General features: G+C 33.6%; 1 protein-coding gene across 1 annotated transcript in view; it reads right to left on the reverse strand.

Annotated features, from left to right (window-relative positions):
* Window positions 1–5,016: 5,016 nt before the first annotated feature.
* Window positions 5,017–20,170, reverse strand: part of LOC147071169 (uncharacterized) — a 78,153-nt gene continuing 62,999 nt past the window's right edge. The window contains exons 3-5 of the mRNA XM_085948262.1: window positions 8,007–8,111; window positions 7,035–7,160; window positions 5,017–5,802 (exon numbers count right to left, since the gene is read on the reverse strand). Of these exons, the coding sequence (XP_085804388.1) occupies window positions 5,684–5,802; window positions 7,035–7,160; window positions 8,007–8,111 (350 nt within the window). The 3' untranslated portion in view covers window positions 5,017–5,683. The remainder of the gene's footprint in view (window positions 5,803–7,034; window positions 7,161–8,006; window positions 8,112–20,170) is intronic.

The raw sequence follows: 20,170 nt of genomic DNA on the forward strand, positions 1-20,170 counted from the left end.
CATAATTTAATGTCAGTTTATAATGCTTTTTTTCATAAGGTTTCCTGCAAATCTATCACAAACCACCACTGTTTGATTGTAGGTTTCGTGGAAATGCTATAAATAATAGTGTGTATGTCATATAAAAGATTTTTGGTGTATTTGTATTTTTAATTAATTGTCCAAATATACATAATTAAATGGGTAAATAGGTAGGTACTTACCTTATGAATTTGCTGACGATTTGAAACTAGAAATGAAAAGGGACCGCACTGTAAGCCTTCGCCCAGGTGCCCTATGTTATAACTTGTGACATGATGTCACCCGACAACATGACGTAATTGTGACGTAAGCTCAATACACGCATCAAGGCGAGCCGCCCAATGCACATGGCTCACTATAGATATTATTATGCTGAAATACCTATTTGTGTATGGGGACAATGAATAACGCCAGTGTTAGAGTAGCGTTAATTTCTCGAATGCTATTGACTCACTCCGGTAGTACGTCACAATGATGTCATATGACGTCATGTCGACTTCAACTCGCAAGTTACAACATAAGGAAGGCGCCAGCGCCGTGACCGAATAGGAGAAAGATAATACACAATACAATAATTTTCGGATTACTTTCTGTGACCCCTAAAAAAGGTTGTCGACAGATGCATAAGTGACAAGTTTTCACTTTTGTGAAGCAGACCATAATAAGTATTGTACACACTCTTTCTCTGATGTCTTCATTTAATATTTCAGTAACATCTTAGTATATTCACAGATTTAATGACAGGTTGTCTTAATCTCCTTACATTGGATGGCTAATAATCTCTGCGCATTTCTATACCAGTGGCGAAGGGTGGAGGTAGGCTGTTAAGATCCGCCATAAATAGTGCATATTAAACTTTGTCAGTCATACGTATCTGTTTTCATTGAAATAATCACAGAATAGATAATAAATAGAATCCGGCTATATTCAATACGCCGCACGTTGAAGCAGGGTTTTTATATGTGTGAGTGTCCTACAAAAATGAAGCACGCATTACGCACGTGCAATAGTGTGTGTAATACACCAACATTAAATGAGCGTAAATGCATAAACCGAGAGCAGTTTTCAGTATTAGAAGTACAACGTATTCTTGACACGCGTGTAAGTTTAACACCGATTCTTCCTTACTCGAAACGGTTACCTGCTATCGCCTTACCCGTTGGGTATTTCAGTTCCCATTATTTCTGAGTTCCTGGAAATAATACTACAATTATTTACAGATGGTGTTGGTTAGTTCTTAAAATTCAACTAAACCCTGCGAAAACCAAACCATAATAATCCATTCTTCACTACTTTTCTATACTCAAGGCTGCTATCGGCACCTATCAAGAGTAGTTTATCATAGTCATTGTATGTATTATAATTGTTACAATAAGTTGGTTGTAATTGTTACAAAAAGTGCTATGTTTTAATAGCACCTCTATTGGCTGTGTTAACTTTTAGAGCGAGATAGACAGCTTAGACGGCTAACTTATTATTTCAATTATAATACCTCAATACATAAATATTATAAACTACCCTCGATAGCAGCCTTGTGTATATGCGTTGATCGTGGCAGTTTGAACGCCTAACTTATTGAAACAATTATAATACCTCAATGCGTAATATGATAAACTACCCTCGATAGCAGCCTTGTGTATAGAATAGATGCGCTGATCTCCATCTTTTTTACCGATACTGTTGTCATAATACTTATCATTGAAAACCAATGCGAAGAAAACCGATCGAATAGTTTTAATTTATCTATATTATTTGTAAAATATAAAATTAAATTAATTTTTAAGCGTTGGCTCTCAGTGGCGTGTTTAGTGACGTAGAAAAGGCCCGACGCACTGACTGATTTTGAGGCCCCCCTACGATAAAAAATTAATAAAACCATTGATTCTAACAGCCAACTTATCCACGAAAATATCAATGTAACTCTTTCCTAAATCACTTACTGTAATTAAAAATAATTATTATTGCATAATCAGTGTTGCTAACCGTACTGTAATAATTATAATAGGTAGGTACAATGTCATTATTTTGAATCCGCGAAAATCGTAAAATACTATAATTTTTTTCTTGGGGGGGGGGGTTGCTAGACACTGACCTTTGATGTTGAGAGGGCTGGCGCGCACTCAAACAACTGGTTCGGTGTTCACGCACTCACGCACCGGTAAACGGACGATACACTTGTATGGATGATATTATGTGAGGTTGATGAATTATGACTCAAACCGTACCAGACTTATTGCAACGACGTTCGAACAGATATGTTTTGAATCACTCGGTAGTTTACGCGGTGCGGCTACGCGTACCTGTCGTATCGTTGAACTGACTGAATGTCCTTTGCAATTACGGTCGATTCTTGACCCGTAATTGCTCGTAGTCTGGTCTTGCGACAATAATAAATAAGGAGATTTGAGCATGTATGGAATAAGGATGACGGTCACCACAATCGGCCCAATCAACTATAATTTTGAAGGATTCTACACGAAAAATGTTTCTGTACTATAATTTTTTTCAGAAATACTATAATTTTTACCCTTTTGTACTACAATCAACATGTAGACCCGCTTGCCGTGTTGTTACTCTGAATGTCAGAGTCGCACTGAGTTGAATTTGTGCATGGATCACCTAAACGTCCTAAACAATCACCCAACATGCGGAAAAGCGCTCAATATTCTCCGCCGTATATATGGACCGATCAGTGACGGCACCAATTGGAGGAGAAGACATAATGCTGAGCTCTACGGGATGTACGAAGATTGCAGGGCAGTTCAATCAATTAAGATTGGGAGACTGCGATGGCTAAGTCATGTGCACCGTATGAATGACAATGAACCGGCAAAGAGAGCGATATCCAGCAATCCAATAGGGCGTAGGAGAAGAGGCAGGCCAAAGAGTCGCTGGTTGGATGGAGCTGCCAGTGACTGCCGTATTCTGGGGGTACCGAATTGGAAAGCGGCCACATTGGATAGGGACAGGTGGAGGGAGCTGTTGGAGGAGGCCAGGACCCACACCAGGTTGTCGCGCCCCTGATGATGATGACATGTGGAATAATATCGCTAATCTGTTGAATTAATAAATAAAATAAAAAAAATGGTGTAGTATCACATTTTAATTTATTATAATCTTATAAATTAAATCACAGGTGTCAACTCTGCTAACAAAAAATGTGATCTATCATTAAATAACCAAGAGTATTGTGAAGCTACAACATATAAGTACAATTTATCATATTTTGATACTGTTGGCAAATAAATATTGTTATGTATAATATTAAAATTTTAAACAGGTGTCACAAGAAACTTACTAAAAACAAATAAAACATTTATAATAATAATATACCTATTAGTATTTTTCTACTAATTATTTTAGTGAAGATAGATGTTTTAATTGCAGATTAAAATTGATAATAAAAAATGTGTATAGTTAACATTAATGCCATGGATTTTACGGTACGTTATCAGTAAATATTTCACTTATTTTCTTTAGGAAAACCATATTCTTTGATATTATGGAGACAATAGGCGATACACCTATGGTTAGTGCACATAATTACGTTGTAGTTATGTCCAGTTTTGTATATTTTTAGATAATCGAATTTGAATTACCTGAATGTTCCAATCAACAATTATTGAAAATCGCAGGCAAAATAGACATCAGCATAGTGAACAGTGCAAAAACATAAACTCTGTCATCGTAAATAGGCGTGTAATTTTTAACATATTGAGCTGTTTCAAATTTACCCAGAAATCTTAGAGAATGAAATAAAAATGTAATAAAAAAAACAGGAACTATTACAGATGGTTTTCTACATTTCTGTTACTGCTAAAACATTTTTTTTGGAGGAATTTTCATTTGATGGGCCGAAACAAATTTTATTTCCCCAGCGTGCCATCAAGTAAAAAAGTTTCTCAGATGGCGACATGAAGGTATCATTTTAATTTCAGTTAACACTGGACTAACAATATGTGTGCACAAACCGATCGGTATGCGAAATTATTGTCAGGTAGAACAGGTTACTTTAAAAAAATCATACATTATAAACAATTTATATTTCAATACATTTAATCACTGGTTAAGTTGGATTTATTTTTAATCTCTAGTCACATAAAACGAGACAATATTATAATATTGATTATTAAATTATCTGTTGGCAAACCTATAAAATAAAATAAGTATGTAAAGCTGATAATATTATAATAATAATTGCTTATGAAAAATTACAATGACATCTATCGTACATTTTAAAAGTTCAACATGTTTCATGATATTTCTGAATATTATGAATACTGAATTACTGAAAGTATTAACAAAAAAAAATGTAATTCGACTTGAATGACCTCTTAAAATTTTATTATATTATTAATTACCAAACAACCATCCAATATTACACAGCATATTATGCTGAAAATCTGATATTATCAAAATAATAATAAATTTTGATGAACTTTTCAATCGAATATGGCATTTGAAAGTTCTTTAGAGAATAAGTCAAAAAATAAATTAAATGTAGGAGATACATTTAGAAAAATATTTCATTTATTATAAAAAAAATATATCAATATAAATATTTTTTACGGATAGTCTTTTTCTATGAATAATATTGTTACAAGCAAAATTTAAGTCAGGGCGGGACAACACATTAGCCATGTTGTTTAGATTTAGATAAAGTTTTGATAATTGGTTGGGCCAAATATGCTAGCTCTCAGATTGATTTATTATAAAAATAATTAATTTCTTTTTACAGTTCTAAAAATATAATAGTTACAAGCATGTCCTACATACGAATTTATCATCTATTTTATCGTTGGTTATTAAAAATTATTTCAATAATTGGTACATACCTACAGTGAAACCTCAATTTTTCGTTTTTTACCGGACTATCAAAAAACAGAACTAAAGTGAAAACGTAAATTTGGTATTGAAATTTAAAAAAAAGACATTTATTTTTGTATTGATTTGCGAGAATTTTCCTATTCTATTAAACCGAGAATGTTTTTCTTTGGTGAGACATTATTTACGAGTGTAAACATTTTATAAAAATAAGTATATTAGATTCTTTTATTATATGGACGATATAGATTAGACGGTCGATTTATAGTTTCCACAAGACGAAGCGATAATCTCAGGGATAAGAGGAGCTGAGAGAAGGAGCTGGGCTCCGGTGCATTCCGTTCCTTTTCGAGCCCTGGTGCAAACGAAAACCCCAAAAACTTACATCGGTCTTGGGAACTGTAGACATGTCTATAAATAAAATCATCTACATTCCACATCCGTCAGGAATTTATTTAAATGATTGCCATGTATTGAATTGAACACGTTCAAATAAGTTGAATTTTTAATTTTAGTTGAATTTTGAATATTACAGAAAAAACTAAATAAAAACATAAAGCCAGGAATTAAATGTACGAACTTGAAATGGGACTGCAGAGACTACCCGCAAATAGTAGAAAAATGTTAATTCCGTACACTCAAAATCGGGGTTACACTGTAGGTTTATGAATAAAATGAAAGACAAACAATATTCAAAGGATTATGTCATCTGTGGGTAAAATATTCAATGGGATTTTGTTAACTGTGATTCATTGTAAAAATAATAGGTAACATTTGAATAGGTGGATACTATTAATTACACATATTCCATACAATTATTAACATACACAAAATACTGTTAACTGGAAATAAGTAATGTCGTAAGGGAGATGAGTAGAGTCGTCAGAGAAATAAAGATCCAGCTTTGTTTCAATGGCAATGAGTTCATGGCAGCAGTATTAGATAGTTGAGCTTTCCCTGCAACAACAAAATAAAACAATTGAAATAATGCATCTAGAGGTTTAACTACTAGAAACAAGAAGAAACAAAACGTAGTAGGAATGCATTTTTATATTAACCTGATCCGTGCCACGGACGAATTAACTCGCCAAAGCATGTATGTCGCGTAGGCCACGGACGAATATATTCGTGGGTTCTTGTAAACGTCATAACTTCTGAATAAACATTCTGTGTATATTTTCTAAACAATATTTATCATTTTAATGTGAAAATATTCACGATAAACTTGATAAACACGTTGTGTTGCTAAGTTTTCACAAATATTTAGCATTCCGTTCTTATTTCATATTTTATAAAGGATTTATTTTATTCCGAAAATAGCTGGCCTACAAGTGTCCACCTAGTAAAAATTGGCTGGCAGTGATAAGGTTAACAGCGATTCCAAAGGGTTTTCAGTTTGATTGAAATTGCAATAAGATTATGGTCAATATCCTCTCATATCAATATCAATTTGAATGCATTTACATTATTGTAAATTAAAAAGAGAAAATGGGGACCTTCAGACAATGGTAATTTACTTAATTGTGTTAACTGTTGTGATTTTCCATGATTGTTCATTGCAATTGTTGTTATTGCATGTAGAATGTCTGTAAATGTTCATTCTCACGCACCGACTTGCAGAGCACTAGCCCCATACCGTCTATGATATAACTGAATGTAATATAGAATGGTCAGCTATTTCACTTCTCATATGAACATTATTACGTGTCTATAGTATAGGGCAAACACAAGTTCGTGCCACTTCCGTCAGTAGATCGCTTTTGTAGCATCGCTGCAGGGTGAGAGAGATTCGGCCACAGTGACAGAACCATAGAGGTATTAAATATAAAGAGGGGCAAGGAATCGGCTTTCTCATACAACTGAATGAAGCAGGCCACCAATAGTCAACAACTTACGAGAACTAGCGACTCGATAAAAAAAATGCAGGGCATCACGGAGGATTTACTTTGGTCATTATAACGTAATCATATGATATAATGTTAATGTGGAAATCTTGCCGCAAATTGATTACCAGCCTGCCTCGCCATACTTTTTCCACATACTAGCCTGCTTCATCATACTTTTATATAACCTGCCACCTCTAGGACAGAACCCTTGAAGTTGTGCTACAAGGGTACGAAGTGTCGCACTCTTTGGCGGCATCTGGAATACACATAATATATAATAAGTTAGTATATTAAAGTCCTTACATTTAACAGCCAAGTGCTTATCACAGCAACATGTTCGGAGTCTTGCATATTCGCCGCAGTCGCTAGCTACCGTCGTGCACCTCACTGCTCCCAGGTAACAAGTGTGGGGCACATATGGGAAGGCCTCTGGAACAAATGGTTGAAATTAACAATAATTTTAAGTATTCATAATATGTATTTCCGTTACTGTTAAATCTGTCAGTATGGAGACCCTGCAGAGTTGTTCTTAATAGTTAATACAGTAGCAAGTTTCTGTTATTTTCATTGCTACAAATTAACATGGAACCTATTCCATGAACAAGAACAAGTTATCTACAATAATTAGTAACACAGCGAAAATTTAAGTTGGTACGCATGTCGTATGAAATCAAGTTCATGTGTGCTCGTGTAGCATATCTCTATGGCTTTCCTACCTGAAGCGAAATTTGTAAACAAACATCAAACAATAATCGAACATAACCTACAGTATAAATGCAAAGTGATGAAACTGATATCTTTATCACATTTTTTATTGCTTTTGGAGTTAAGTGACAATATGTTAGAATAGCCTCGCTGGGGTAGAATAAGCTCTTATAATGAAATATTCAATATTGGACATCTATATATTTATTACAGAAGCTTTACTGATATCAACTATTGTATATTTTTAAAAGATGGCACTGTACCAAATGCATAATAATAAAATATTCTATTATTGGTATGTAAATTCAGTGATGCCAACCGTACCATAATTATTGTACAATACTATAATTTTAATTTCGCGAAAAATGTAAAATACTATAATTTTACGCCAAATATACCAAAATACTATATTTTAAAGGTTTCAAGACGAAAAATGTTCCTCTACTATATATTATTTTTCAGAAATACTATAATTTTTATGCTATTGTCCTATATATAATCAGCATAGAAAAAGATGGCAACACTATATGTAATGTATTTAAAATTTAATTAATGGCATTCATTATTTACCTGAGTATCTTTTATCACAACAGCAATGGTCGCTCATAACTTGTGAGCCAGCGCAGTACTCCTTTTCTTTCTTTGTACACTCTTGGCAGCCCAAAGCCGAAGGCACTGTAATAATAAACAAATATAGCATAAGTTCAAATAAATAATAATTATTATCACGGTGTTACAATAATAGTGTACGATTTTTGAGTCGTTCGATTTGTCATAAATTTTTGGGTTGGGGATTACCGAAACTCGATTAGTGATATAAATACAATCGATGTCAAGTTAAGGTGAATACTAACTTGACCTACCAGACGCACCTAGCGGAAAAAGACCAACTTGCAATTGAGGTGAAAGCTACGCCTACAGAGACACAACAAAAAAAATACAAAACTTGCAATTTATTAAAAAGAAAAATATTTTTAACTTAGTTAGGTACCTACCTACAAATATTATTGAAAAAAGTTATAAAAATGTGAGCATTTTAGTAGGTAAGTATATATTAAGTGTATTGTATATTTAATTTTAAAAACATCGAACTTTAAATCCCTTTGATTTACCTACATAAAATATTGTGGTCATATTATGGTAAAAAGGGTTTAAATTTATACATTTTTATTTTTTAGAAAAAACTTTAAAAAAAAAAATATTTTACAAAATATATATAAAATGCATTAAAACTATGTACTAATTGTACGTAGGTACCTATATGTCTGACTGACAAAAATATTAATTTTTCTTATTACTGTTTAAATTCTAAAATTAAATTGCAAGCTTCATATTCCACGCTAAGTGTCTCTAGTAGGCAGATCATTCAGGGGCGCGCCAAATGTATAATGATACCATAAAAAAAACAATTACAATCAATGAATTTGATGACGGAAAAGGCGCATTTTTATCATAGACATATACGTAATACTTTCAAGTTTTCCTTGGCTTCTGTCATATTTCCAATAAAAGAAATATTTGGGGGCGGGGGGAAATTTTTGGTTGGCATCTGGGCTGCAGCCAACCCTTGGCGCGTCCCTGAGAACTTTTACCTAAAAAAACACGAATTTATTCAATAGACGAATATTTTAGAACAGATTTTATTCAATTGTAAGTTTATCTTTGGATTATCTTTCTTTCTTATTACTGTTTTTAGATACATAGGTACCTACCTATCTATTAATTATTTTAACGTAAATTTACAGTAAATTGTATCTTTCGTATATTAATTTTACTATAGTGGCAATGCCGTACGTCCTAATAGCCCGTTTACACGTGCATACATTTACTGCTGACAGTATGTATTATCGCGGCCATATCAAGAAAATGCACGTGTAAACACGTATTATCGTACAAGTTGCAAGATTGCATGCATGGATCAAAAAGTTTAGCGGCTTCTGAATTTTCACGCGATAGTTGGAACTTCTGCGATATCTGCCCCTACGCAGTAGAACGATAGTGGGGAACCTGCTGAAAAAAATACGAAATACACAGCGCAGAGCATTTTGACGTTTAGCACCATACAATGGCAACAACGCGTCTCGCTTACGCCTGAAGAATGAGATTGGCAAAACAGTCGGCACTTTTGCGTGTAACGGTTATTATCGCGATGGTTTAATTTAGACAACATTAATGCCAGTAAATCCATGCACGTGTACAGGCACTATATTTTTTTGTGATTTTTCCGAGACTTTGACTGCGACTCACTGTCATATCGCGTCTTCTCTTCTAGAAGGGGATCCGTCGATCAGGTCCTCACTCCTATTCTGTTAAATAACTTTCCAATTTTGCCTAGCTCTTCCGTCTTACCCACCGCCAGGACACCCTTCAATTCGTCGACATTCTCATAGATATCCGTAATTCGCAGCTGTACTCTGTGAAGTTCATATTTAGGGCATTGTAGTGCTATATGTACAATGTCCTCTAAAACATGACATTCATCACAGAGTTGCGATTCGCTTCTTCCCATGAGGACATCAAATCTTTTGCCCATGGTGTGCCCTGTTCTTAGCCTCAGTATTAACTTAAGCTCATTCCTCGTCATTATAAATTATTTTGGAGAGTAAAGCAATATGTATGAGAGATTCAAAATAAAATTTCATGTTTTACACATTTATATTTTCGTTGCATTCTCCGTTATCAGATGGTACTTATCATTCCTGATCATAAACCAGTGCGCAAACGCAATCATTATTCATAGCCACTGGTGGTTGCCACGACTCACGCTAATCAGTAGGAGAAATCCATTTTTTAGCGTGCGGCAACCACTGGTGGGTGTGCTAGTGGTTGTCTGTGCGCATGGCTCTCGTCTTGTAGTAATAATATGTCGTGCACGTAATGAATAGTTGTACTTTTCAAATACAACAATATAAAACAATTATAAAAGTACTTGGATGTATAATATGAAACATTGCTTCTTATAATATAGGTATGTTTAAGTAGTCCATGGTATGTATTGTTCTTTTCGCATGCGTGTACAAGAAAAGTTTTGTAATCACAAAAGAAAATAATTATTTAGGTGATTATGGAGGTTTGTAGTGAAAAAATGCCTTCGCATGGTCTATAATAATATTTTTACGTTTCAAATTGTTCTGCTCAGCTGTTGAAAACGAATGGGGAAACTTTAATCATTTATAATTAATCATATTATACGATTTAAATCGCATATTATATTTATTATGTACCAATAAGTATCAATCTCCATTGGTGAAGGACAACATAGCATGTTAGTAAGTATTTTAATTTTAAATGTGCGAGCTGACTTTTAGATAGGTACCTACCTACCTACACTTTAAAAAAAATGTTCTAATGTCATAATAGGTGCCATTATTATCCAGTGTAGCCAACCTAGAAAAAAATTCTAAATTCAAAATAATATAGACTTGCTTCGATGTGCTTATAATATGTCATATTTTTATGAAAGCATTTGTAATATCGTTATGAAAAGTAAAATAGGTTTTTTTTTTAACATCGGCGTCATCACAAAACACGTTCACTAGAGGTTAATAATCGCGAAGACATTTTTTTTGAAGACGACGCTTAGGCGCCTGGATAAAATAAGGATCTATTTTCAAAAACCTACAAGTCCACAAATTATTAACTGTGGTAAACAACACATGGTTGGTTTCAATATTAGTTTCTTTTCTCATTTGTATTTTATTTTTTAAATTCGAACAATGTGATTACTTTTATTAGTAAACAAACCTTATATTATTTGAACATATATAACTTGAAAACACCTCAGCGGGTCTATTCTATACAAAAGGCTGCTTTCGTCCGCTAAAACCACTAACTAGGGTATGTTTGTATCAAATTATTAACACGTATTGTAACAATTACAATTAGCCGGTATTAATTGTTGCAATAAATGATATATTTTAACGGCTTGCCCCCTGCCTGTGCTAAAATTTAGAGCATGAGCGATAGAGAGAGAGCGAGAGAGAGACAGTTTCGACTGATTAACTGATTACAATACAATTACAATTATAATATTTCAATATAAAATGTATGTAACAAATACTAACACATTATCACGTTAGCACGTTAGCGGTCGATAGTCGCCTTTTGTATAGAATAGACCCGCAGATATACTATAGGTACCCGCTAGAAAAAATCATATTTGAAAAAAATACGATGCTCGACGTGATTTGAACCCATATAACCACTGGTATCGCGCCAACTGTGCATTAACCAATTATGCTACGAGCCTCCTATCTAATTACGACAATTTAAACTTGTGTTTTAAGCTGGTGTTTTCAAGTTATGTATGTTCAATATATGGAATGTTACATTATCAAAATCTTGTGTATTATTCGTTGAATAAAAGAAATGGTTTATTATATTATTTGTAACACATAGGAAAAATAAAATTTTACGTAAGTACCTATTAAGTTTTTAAATGTGTGTGACACAATAGAATATGTGCGTATTTTGTAAGACTGACCATGCGTGGACTTATCGGCGCCGCGGTAAATGAAACACTTTAGATTCTCCCAACCTTTTTGTACCCTATAGCAAATTTATAGTTGGAAATATGTAATAAGTAATACACAATACAATTATTTAAAAATATAAAAATTATTGTTGATATTCTGTAAAATGAATCACGGTTGCCTCATACATACAAAGTAAACGTTCTCCAAATCCTCCGTTTAAAAATCTCAAAGTCAGTGTGATCTTTGCCATTACATTTCATTGGCCAGTGCCTCATAATTAAGAGAGGATGAATGATGATATTCCTGTTAGTAAACAAACGTGCCATTGGTAAGATAGTGATGGTGACGGAGACAAAGAAAAGCAGAAGAATTTTTGCTGTTCCGATCCAAATCGGTGCGACAATCGCAATCACAATGGCACACGAAGAGAAGACAAGTAAAAATGAGAGGTCAGAGTTAAAGTTGTCGTCTCCCTGTGCGTGCTCTAGCAGAGTAGCCAGACAATATAAACATGTCGTCTAATGCAGTTGCAAAAATGAGTTCGAATCACATACTATTTAATAAGTATCGCGGTCTAATAGTGGGAGATGCACACGAATCGCTCATCGGGCACGGGGTTGGGAACAGTGACATCCCGTGGGGGTAGGCAGATTAAGCGTCGCTTGGGGGCGGCAAATCGAGGAGAATTACTAGCTATATATAGAAATAGCTACCTAAACTTAGTAATAACGGAAATATCTTTCCATTAAAAAAATCAGCTCACTGGTTGGAAACAAAATGTATTAAATAGGTACTGTAAAAGTTTTAACAGGATTTTCTTGTCGGGTTCGCGATGTCTAGTTTACTTCCGTTGTGTTTGGAAGTCACGTTCTTGGTAAACAGCAGTGACACGTGCATACCTAATTCAAAATGTATCCAAATATGTTTGCCAGTCAATCACGAGTTTTGAAAGTTGTAAAGTGTATTTTTAAATGTACCTATCTGAAACACTAAACTCGCAATATTGTCTATTGAAGCAGAGATGGCATTTAAGTTAGATTAGTGGTACCTATATATCGTCACTGTTCTGGCAGAAGACACTAATTCGAAAAAATTACATACTGAGTTAGTTATACCAAAATGTTCCTTATTTCAAACTTTACCGTCTGGAAACCTTCTTAATAAATAAACAGTCTTTATTTTAAAGTCATCCTTTTTACGATTACTTAATAAACTCACATGATAGACCATTTCAAACATTTTAACAACTTCAGAGTCAAATTACTCAAAACTAGTATTCTCCAGTTAGTGTGTTCTGCCAGAACAGAGACGATATATTGTTAGTAATGTATCCATACAACACATTTCTTAGTTATTGGAGTCATGAAAAGATGATATAAAGTACTGCATAACAAAAAAATGTGGCGGCATTTTGGCACTGCCTAGGGGCGGCATTTTGTCTAGAGACGTCACTGGTTGGGAATCCCTAGTTTAGAGAAGCAATGATTCCAATGCCTCAAATCTATCGTCAGGTAGAAACAGCCATGGACATGATCCATCACACCATGAGTAAGACAAGTATGATAATTGATAACACGCTTGGCGCAACCAACATTCTATGTGATTAAGTAAGCGTTTGAGTCATGCCCACTGGAATGACTATAATATCTACTTTGCTAAATATCTAGTCATCTTCTTGGATTGGACCACATTCGTTTACTTCAGTCAGTTGATCCAATTGACTGCAATTAAGCCCAGCCTCAAACAAATTAACTAGGTACTGTGCCAGATAATATACATTTCTTCGGCGCAGATGCGCTGTATTTGTTTTATCTTCTCTCCTTTAAGTTCCTCTCTCATATTATTTATCACCTATTAAATATTGGAAGCAGTTTCTTTTTGATTTAGGTATTCCGTCTCGTGATATTTTCTCTGCTTTCAATGAGAATAAATTATTATGAAATACGTGTCTGAGGATATTAGGTATGTACGTACACAAATATTGTCAGTCGTACTGTAAACACTCAAATCTCCTAATCCCTAATATTAATTACTGCAATATAATGTGTGATTCAAACATCAAAATGTATGAGCTTTGGATTTCAAAAGCTATTATTATATAAAATAAACACATCGCACCCCCAGTAAAATACTGTCGTAAGTCTGAATTTGGCGTTTTCGAGTTATGGATGTGGTTGGATTCGTATTTTTTTTGCTATTTTAATAAAATACCGTCGTATCTCAAACTCAAATAGTGTCAGAAAGAAAGCACTTAATACAGTACATTACTTTCCGAAAACTGTTAAATCGATAATAAAATAGTGTTGTAACTAAGTTACGACAGTATTTTACAAGAAGCTTTCTAAAAAACTAAAACAATACTTTTCAAAAAAATACTGTTGTAACTTTGTTACAGGAATATCTTGAGATACAGCGTAATTTTCTTACTAGTTGCATGGATATCATTGTTCCAAAGTATTCAAACAAAAAAACTGGAAGCAGCAGAGGCAACAATTTTTGTTATCAACTTCAATTAAATAGAAGTAAAATAAAAAAAACTATGGAAAAAATACTTTATCAACACATATGGGGTGAGTGAAAGGTACTGCTCCACTGCGTGGAAAACAAGAGATCTCCTTTCCGGAACGCCAATTCCAGAACAAAGAGTTCATCATGGCAATCACAACAAAATTGATGATGATTTAAAAAATTATATAAGAGCTCACATTAAGTCTTTCCCAGTGATCGAGTAACATTATTTGCGTGCACAGGCGTCTAAATTGTATTTAGATGGTAAATTAACAATTGCTGAAATGTATCGGTTATACAAAAAACAACAAACTGACAGCAATATGCCATTTGGAAAAGAACACTATTATACGCATCCATATTTAATAAAGAAATTAATATTGGCTTCTTTAAGCCTAAAAAAGATTTGTGCGTTGAATGCGACCTATACAATAATTCTTCACTAGATGAAAAAAAAACAACTTCAAGAAAAATATGAGACACATCAACCTGGAAAAAAGAGGCAAGGGATGAAAAGACCAAAGACGTAGCAGAGTCCCGAACTAATGGCCAAAATAGCGTCATTAATGTAGCTGTATATGATTTGCAGGCTGTTTTACCGCTTCCTTGCGGAAATGTGTCAACTTTCTATTATTAACGAAAGTTTGGCAATGTACAATCTTACAGTCTATAATATCACTGAAAATATTGCAAACTGATACATGTGGGACGAGAGTCAAGCTGCATGAGGATCCAATGAAATTGGTAGCTGTGTACTCGATTACAATGCATGTAAAAATATCACCACAATGAGCATTTTATTTTTTACAGTGACGATTGTGCTGGGTAGAATAAAAATAAATACATTGCTGCAATGTATTTATATGCCACTGGGAATTCACAAAAAAATAAAACGATCTCTCATAAGTTTTTGGTCACCGGGCATAAACAAAATGAAGGCGATATTGACCATTCTACAATTGAGCAGCAGAAGACTAGGGCTCTAAAAAGTGGACCAATATTTGTGCCCAGCCAAATGATTTCCATTGTACAAACAAGTAAGAAAACAGGACAACCATACATAGTTAAACCCATGACGACAAATAATTTTCTCAACATGAAAAAACTAGCAGATGAAATCGGTAAAAATTACAACACGGATGAAAATGGAGAAAAAGTTTTGTGGCAGAAGATTAAAGTTATAAAATTAGACAGAGACTATCCATACATTATTTTTTTTAAAACCAGTTATCATGAAGAACGTAGGAAATTGAATGTTCGACAACAGCTAATAGGTAAACCGTTACCAATGGATGGTCTCAATTTATCCAAAGCATATCAAGAGTGGCAAAAAATAACGACAATTAAAAAGAAGGATTTGCTTTCTCTCTGCACCGCTTAACATCGTGAATTTTATTATGATTTTTTTGCTTCTCTTCCAAGTGATGTTTAAAATTTAAAAATCGTATGTAAATTTTTTATTTTCCCATTAAATAAAATAATTAAGTATTTTTTTGTTGTTTTGAACTAATAATTGTATTTTTCTTTTTTTTTTCAATAAATCTTTAAAGATTCTACCATAACTGAATATTTTGAAAACCTTCCTTTACATTGCCCAACAAATTAGTTGAAATTATTAGAGTGATGGTAGGGAAATTTACATAGAAAGTATTGAGTTGATTCAAATTTTACCATGAAATTTTCAAATATCCTAATAAAATACAGTCGTAACTCAGAAATATTCAAATATCTCCGTTTGTATATGTTTTAGAGAAAAATGATGAATACAGTTGAAAATAGATCATGTTTTTCCATAAAAATGAGTAATAATTTTTACATTCAGACTTTTCCTGTATTTACAAAGAATATTTGAAACTTCAAATGGCTCTCCTGCAAAATGCCAATTTTTGACTTACTACAGTATCTTACTGGGGGTGCGACATATATTTATTTATTCATTTCGTTACGTATTACAATGCATCAGTAACGAAAGATGGATGTAGATTGTAGAGTGTTAAGATCCGACATGAATTATTAATAGTGCACACTAAACTTTGTCAGTGAAACATATTTGTTTTCATTGAACTAAGACTACAATGATTAGATAGTGTTTGTTAGTATTTAAAATTCAATTAAACCACACATAATTTTAGGTACTTATTTTATAGATAGAAGAATATTTGTATTGATTATGGTTTGGTTTAGGCAGACCTTAAAAAATTAATAACAATTCGATGTTCCGGTCATGTCCGATCATATGGGCCTCCACAGAGTGGAGGTTTGTGTTAACAGATTTTTGTTTTTTACAAGAAATGGAAGTCAGCCATTTTCTCAACGTATCTATTAGGTCCATACTCTGACTCAAACACAAATTGAAAAACAATATGTGTACTTTCCAGATCCAGGATTCGAACGGGACCCTCGATGTACCTAATAGGCCGACGCTTGCCGCGCGGTCATCGTGGAGTAAAAAAAAACTAAATATGTATTCTTAATTCAACGAGAACAAATAAGTAAGTACCTATAGCTGACAAAGTTTAGTGTGCATTATTTATGTCGAATCTTAATAGCCTCTCCACCCCTTGCCACTGCAATGCATGTAAAGTATGCACAAGCTCTAGTTCTATCAGTGACGTCCCTAGACAAAATGCCGCCCCTAGTCAGCGTCAAAATGCCACCCCATTATACAGTATTTTTATTATCCTTTCATGACTTCAATATCTAAGAAATACATTATTAACAAAATATATGCCACAGAATTTAATTTAAATGTCATCCTACTTCAATAGACAATATTGCGAGTCCACGGTTTCAGATACATTTAAAAATACACCTGACAACTTTTAAAACTCGCGAATGACTGGCAAAAATATTTGGATAAATTGATTAGGTACCTAAGTATGTACCTACCTATAATTCAAATATAATTCGCAAATCTGCACGTATCATTGCTGGTCATCAAGGAGTGAAGGACAACGGAAGTAAACTAGAGATCGCGAACCCGACGACAAAAATACAGTCTTGTTAAACCTTTTATGCTAATTAATACATTTTGTTTCCAACCAGTGAGCTGATTTTTTTAATGGAAATGTATTTCCGTTAATAGTAAGTTTAGGTATTTATTCCTATATATATTTAATGATTCTCCTCGATTTGCCGCCCCCAAGCGATGCTCAATCTGCCTACCCCAACGGGACGTCACTGAGTTTTATAATTTAGGTACCTACCTATCGTATAATGTTATCTGGATATTTTCATACCAGACGTGATCGCACAATAAAATTGCAATTCCTAGTCACGAAAATAAAATAATAATTACGAGACTTAAAAACGTAGACCATTTTATTCTGTGCATATTAGATGGATGATTTTTTTTCTATATTGAAAGTAGGGATTGCAATACCAGTATTTCAAAACCGCTATTCCAGTTTTTTCGATACCGAAATACCGGTTTTAAAAATCAGACAATACCGATATAGGTATTCTTTATTGAAAGTGGAAACAAAATGTATTACGAGGGTGGGTCAATAATTCCTTAGAAAAAAGCATTAAAACAGTTTTTTTTTTATTTATTTTTTTTTATTTCTCAACATAATCTCCTTGGAGCTCAATACACTTGGTTAGACGTTTCTCAATTTTTTTTAAACCGTCAGTAAAATAAGTTTTCGGAAGGTCCTCAAAATAAGCATTTGTCCGATCGATGACTTCTTCATTTGAAAAAAAACGTTGTCCACTTAGCCATTTTTTTAAGTTTGGGAAAAGGAAAAAGTCACTGGGGGCTAAATCTGGCGAATACGGTGGGTCGTCGACCAATTCGAACTTCAATTCTTCAATTTTAGCCATTGATCGTAAACATGTGTGAACACGGGCATAGTCCTGATGAAAGAGGATTTTTTTCCTATTTAAATGAGGCCGTTTTTCTTCAATTTTGTTTTTTAGCTGGTCCAATAAAGATGCATAATAATCCCCTGTTATTGTTTTTCCTTTATCCAAATAGTCAACGAAAATAATTCCACGTGCATCCCAAAATACAGTAGCCATAACCTTACCAGCTGATTTTACGGTTTTCGCCTTCTTTGGACATGGTTCGCCTTTCGCAATCCACTGCTTTGACTGTTCTTTCGTCTCGGGAGTATAGTGGTGTATCCATGTTTCATCTACAGTCACAAAGCGACGAAAAAATTCATCCGGATTGCGTTGCATGAGCGACAACAGGGCTTTAGAGGCCACCACCCTATTGCGTTTATTGTCGACTGTGAGCAAACGCGGCACCCATCTTGCAGAATTTTTTTTCATGCCCAATTTGTCATGTAAAATAGAAATGACGCTACCTTTTGAGATCCCTGTAACCTCAATTATCTCACTCAACTTTAATCTTCGGTCACTTAACACCATATCGTGGATTTTATTGATCATTTCTGGTGTAGTCACCTCTACAGGACGTCCTGAGCGTGGTTCATCCTTTGTTGATGTACGACCACGCTTAAATTCATTTAATCAGTTATAAATAGTTGCAAGTGAAGGAGCAGATGTGCCGTGAACTAAATCCAACTCATTTTTTATTTCCTTTGCTGTTAACCCTTTTATATTAAAATGTTTAATAACAGCTCTAAACTCAATTTTCTCCATTTTTGTAAACAAGCAAATTTTTTTTTTAAATGTACGAGAAACACACAACAACCCGACCAATCTGATTGAAACTTAGTGCCGCTGCATGAAAACAAACCGCTTACAGTACTAGTCGCGCCACCTGTCGGTTTTTCTAAGGACTTATTGACCCACCCTCGTAATTAACATAAAAGATTTAACAGGACAAACATCAGCATCACCATATTTTACCTTTATCGGTATTTTTGAAGGTTTACATATTATAATATGTACCAATTCAGATATTTCTTGATATAGAATATTAATAATTTAAAGAGATTTTTATATCTATGTTTATTAGTATATACTTCTGTTTTTTTCTATAATATATTTCATGAATACCGGTATTAATACCGATATCCAATAGGAAATACCGAAATACCGATATTGGTATTCTGATTCGGTATTGCAAACCCTAATATTGAAAGGGCACTATAAAAAATCAAACTGATCATTGAAAATAGCATTACTTACCTGTACCTACTTATGAGCATAATATACATACATCCTAGTGCATACTATGTCATTAAAGTTATTTCTGATGTTTCAATGATACAGTACATGTACTTATACAAGTTTGATATTGTATGACTCCCAGTAGCGGCACACCATATGCACCAAGGAGAAGTGTAATATTATGTATTATGTAATAGAGACATCACTCTAGTGACGAAAATACGACTGTTTGAAAAAAATCTTTCACACGACATAGACCAGGAGAAATAATATAAATTGCTTTACAAAACAATGATTATAATCTAATTGTAAGTACAGAGTTAAGGGGGGACATGCTCAGCGTACGTAAAAATGGAGCTTTTATGCTATTTTCAAAGCATGATCCTGGACATTCCTTAAACGTCGTAGATAATCTATTTGCATAATTTTGAAGCCTTATTAACCTTTATTTTAAACATTTGATGACTGCATAAAGTATTTTTATTACATAAAATAGTATCTTTAAATGTGTAAATCTTGCCCATTTTTTGAATAATAAAATGCCAAATTCTTGTCAAATTTGGGATCACAGAGATTATCAATACAATTTTTTATTGTAAATATTTCACTATAATAATGTCAACAAAAATTTTACTAATGGTTTTATAAATGCTTTTAAAAATTAATAAA

Source organism: Rhyacophila brunnea, unplaced genomic scaffold (genome assembly GCF_057557595.1).
Source record: "Rhyacophila brunnea isolate RB1 unplaced genomic scaffold, BYU_Rbru_1.0 scaffold_20, whole genome shotgun sequence".
NCBI lineage: Eukaryota > Metazoa > Arthropoda > Insecta > Trichoptera > Rhyacophilidae > Rhyacophila > Rhyacophila brunnea.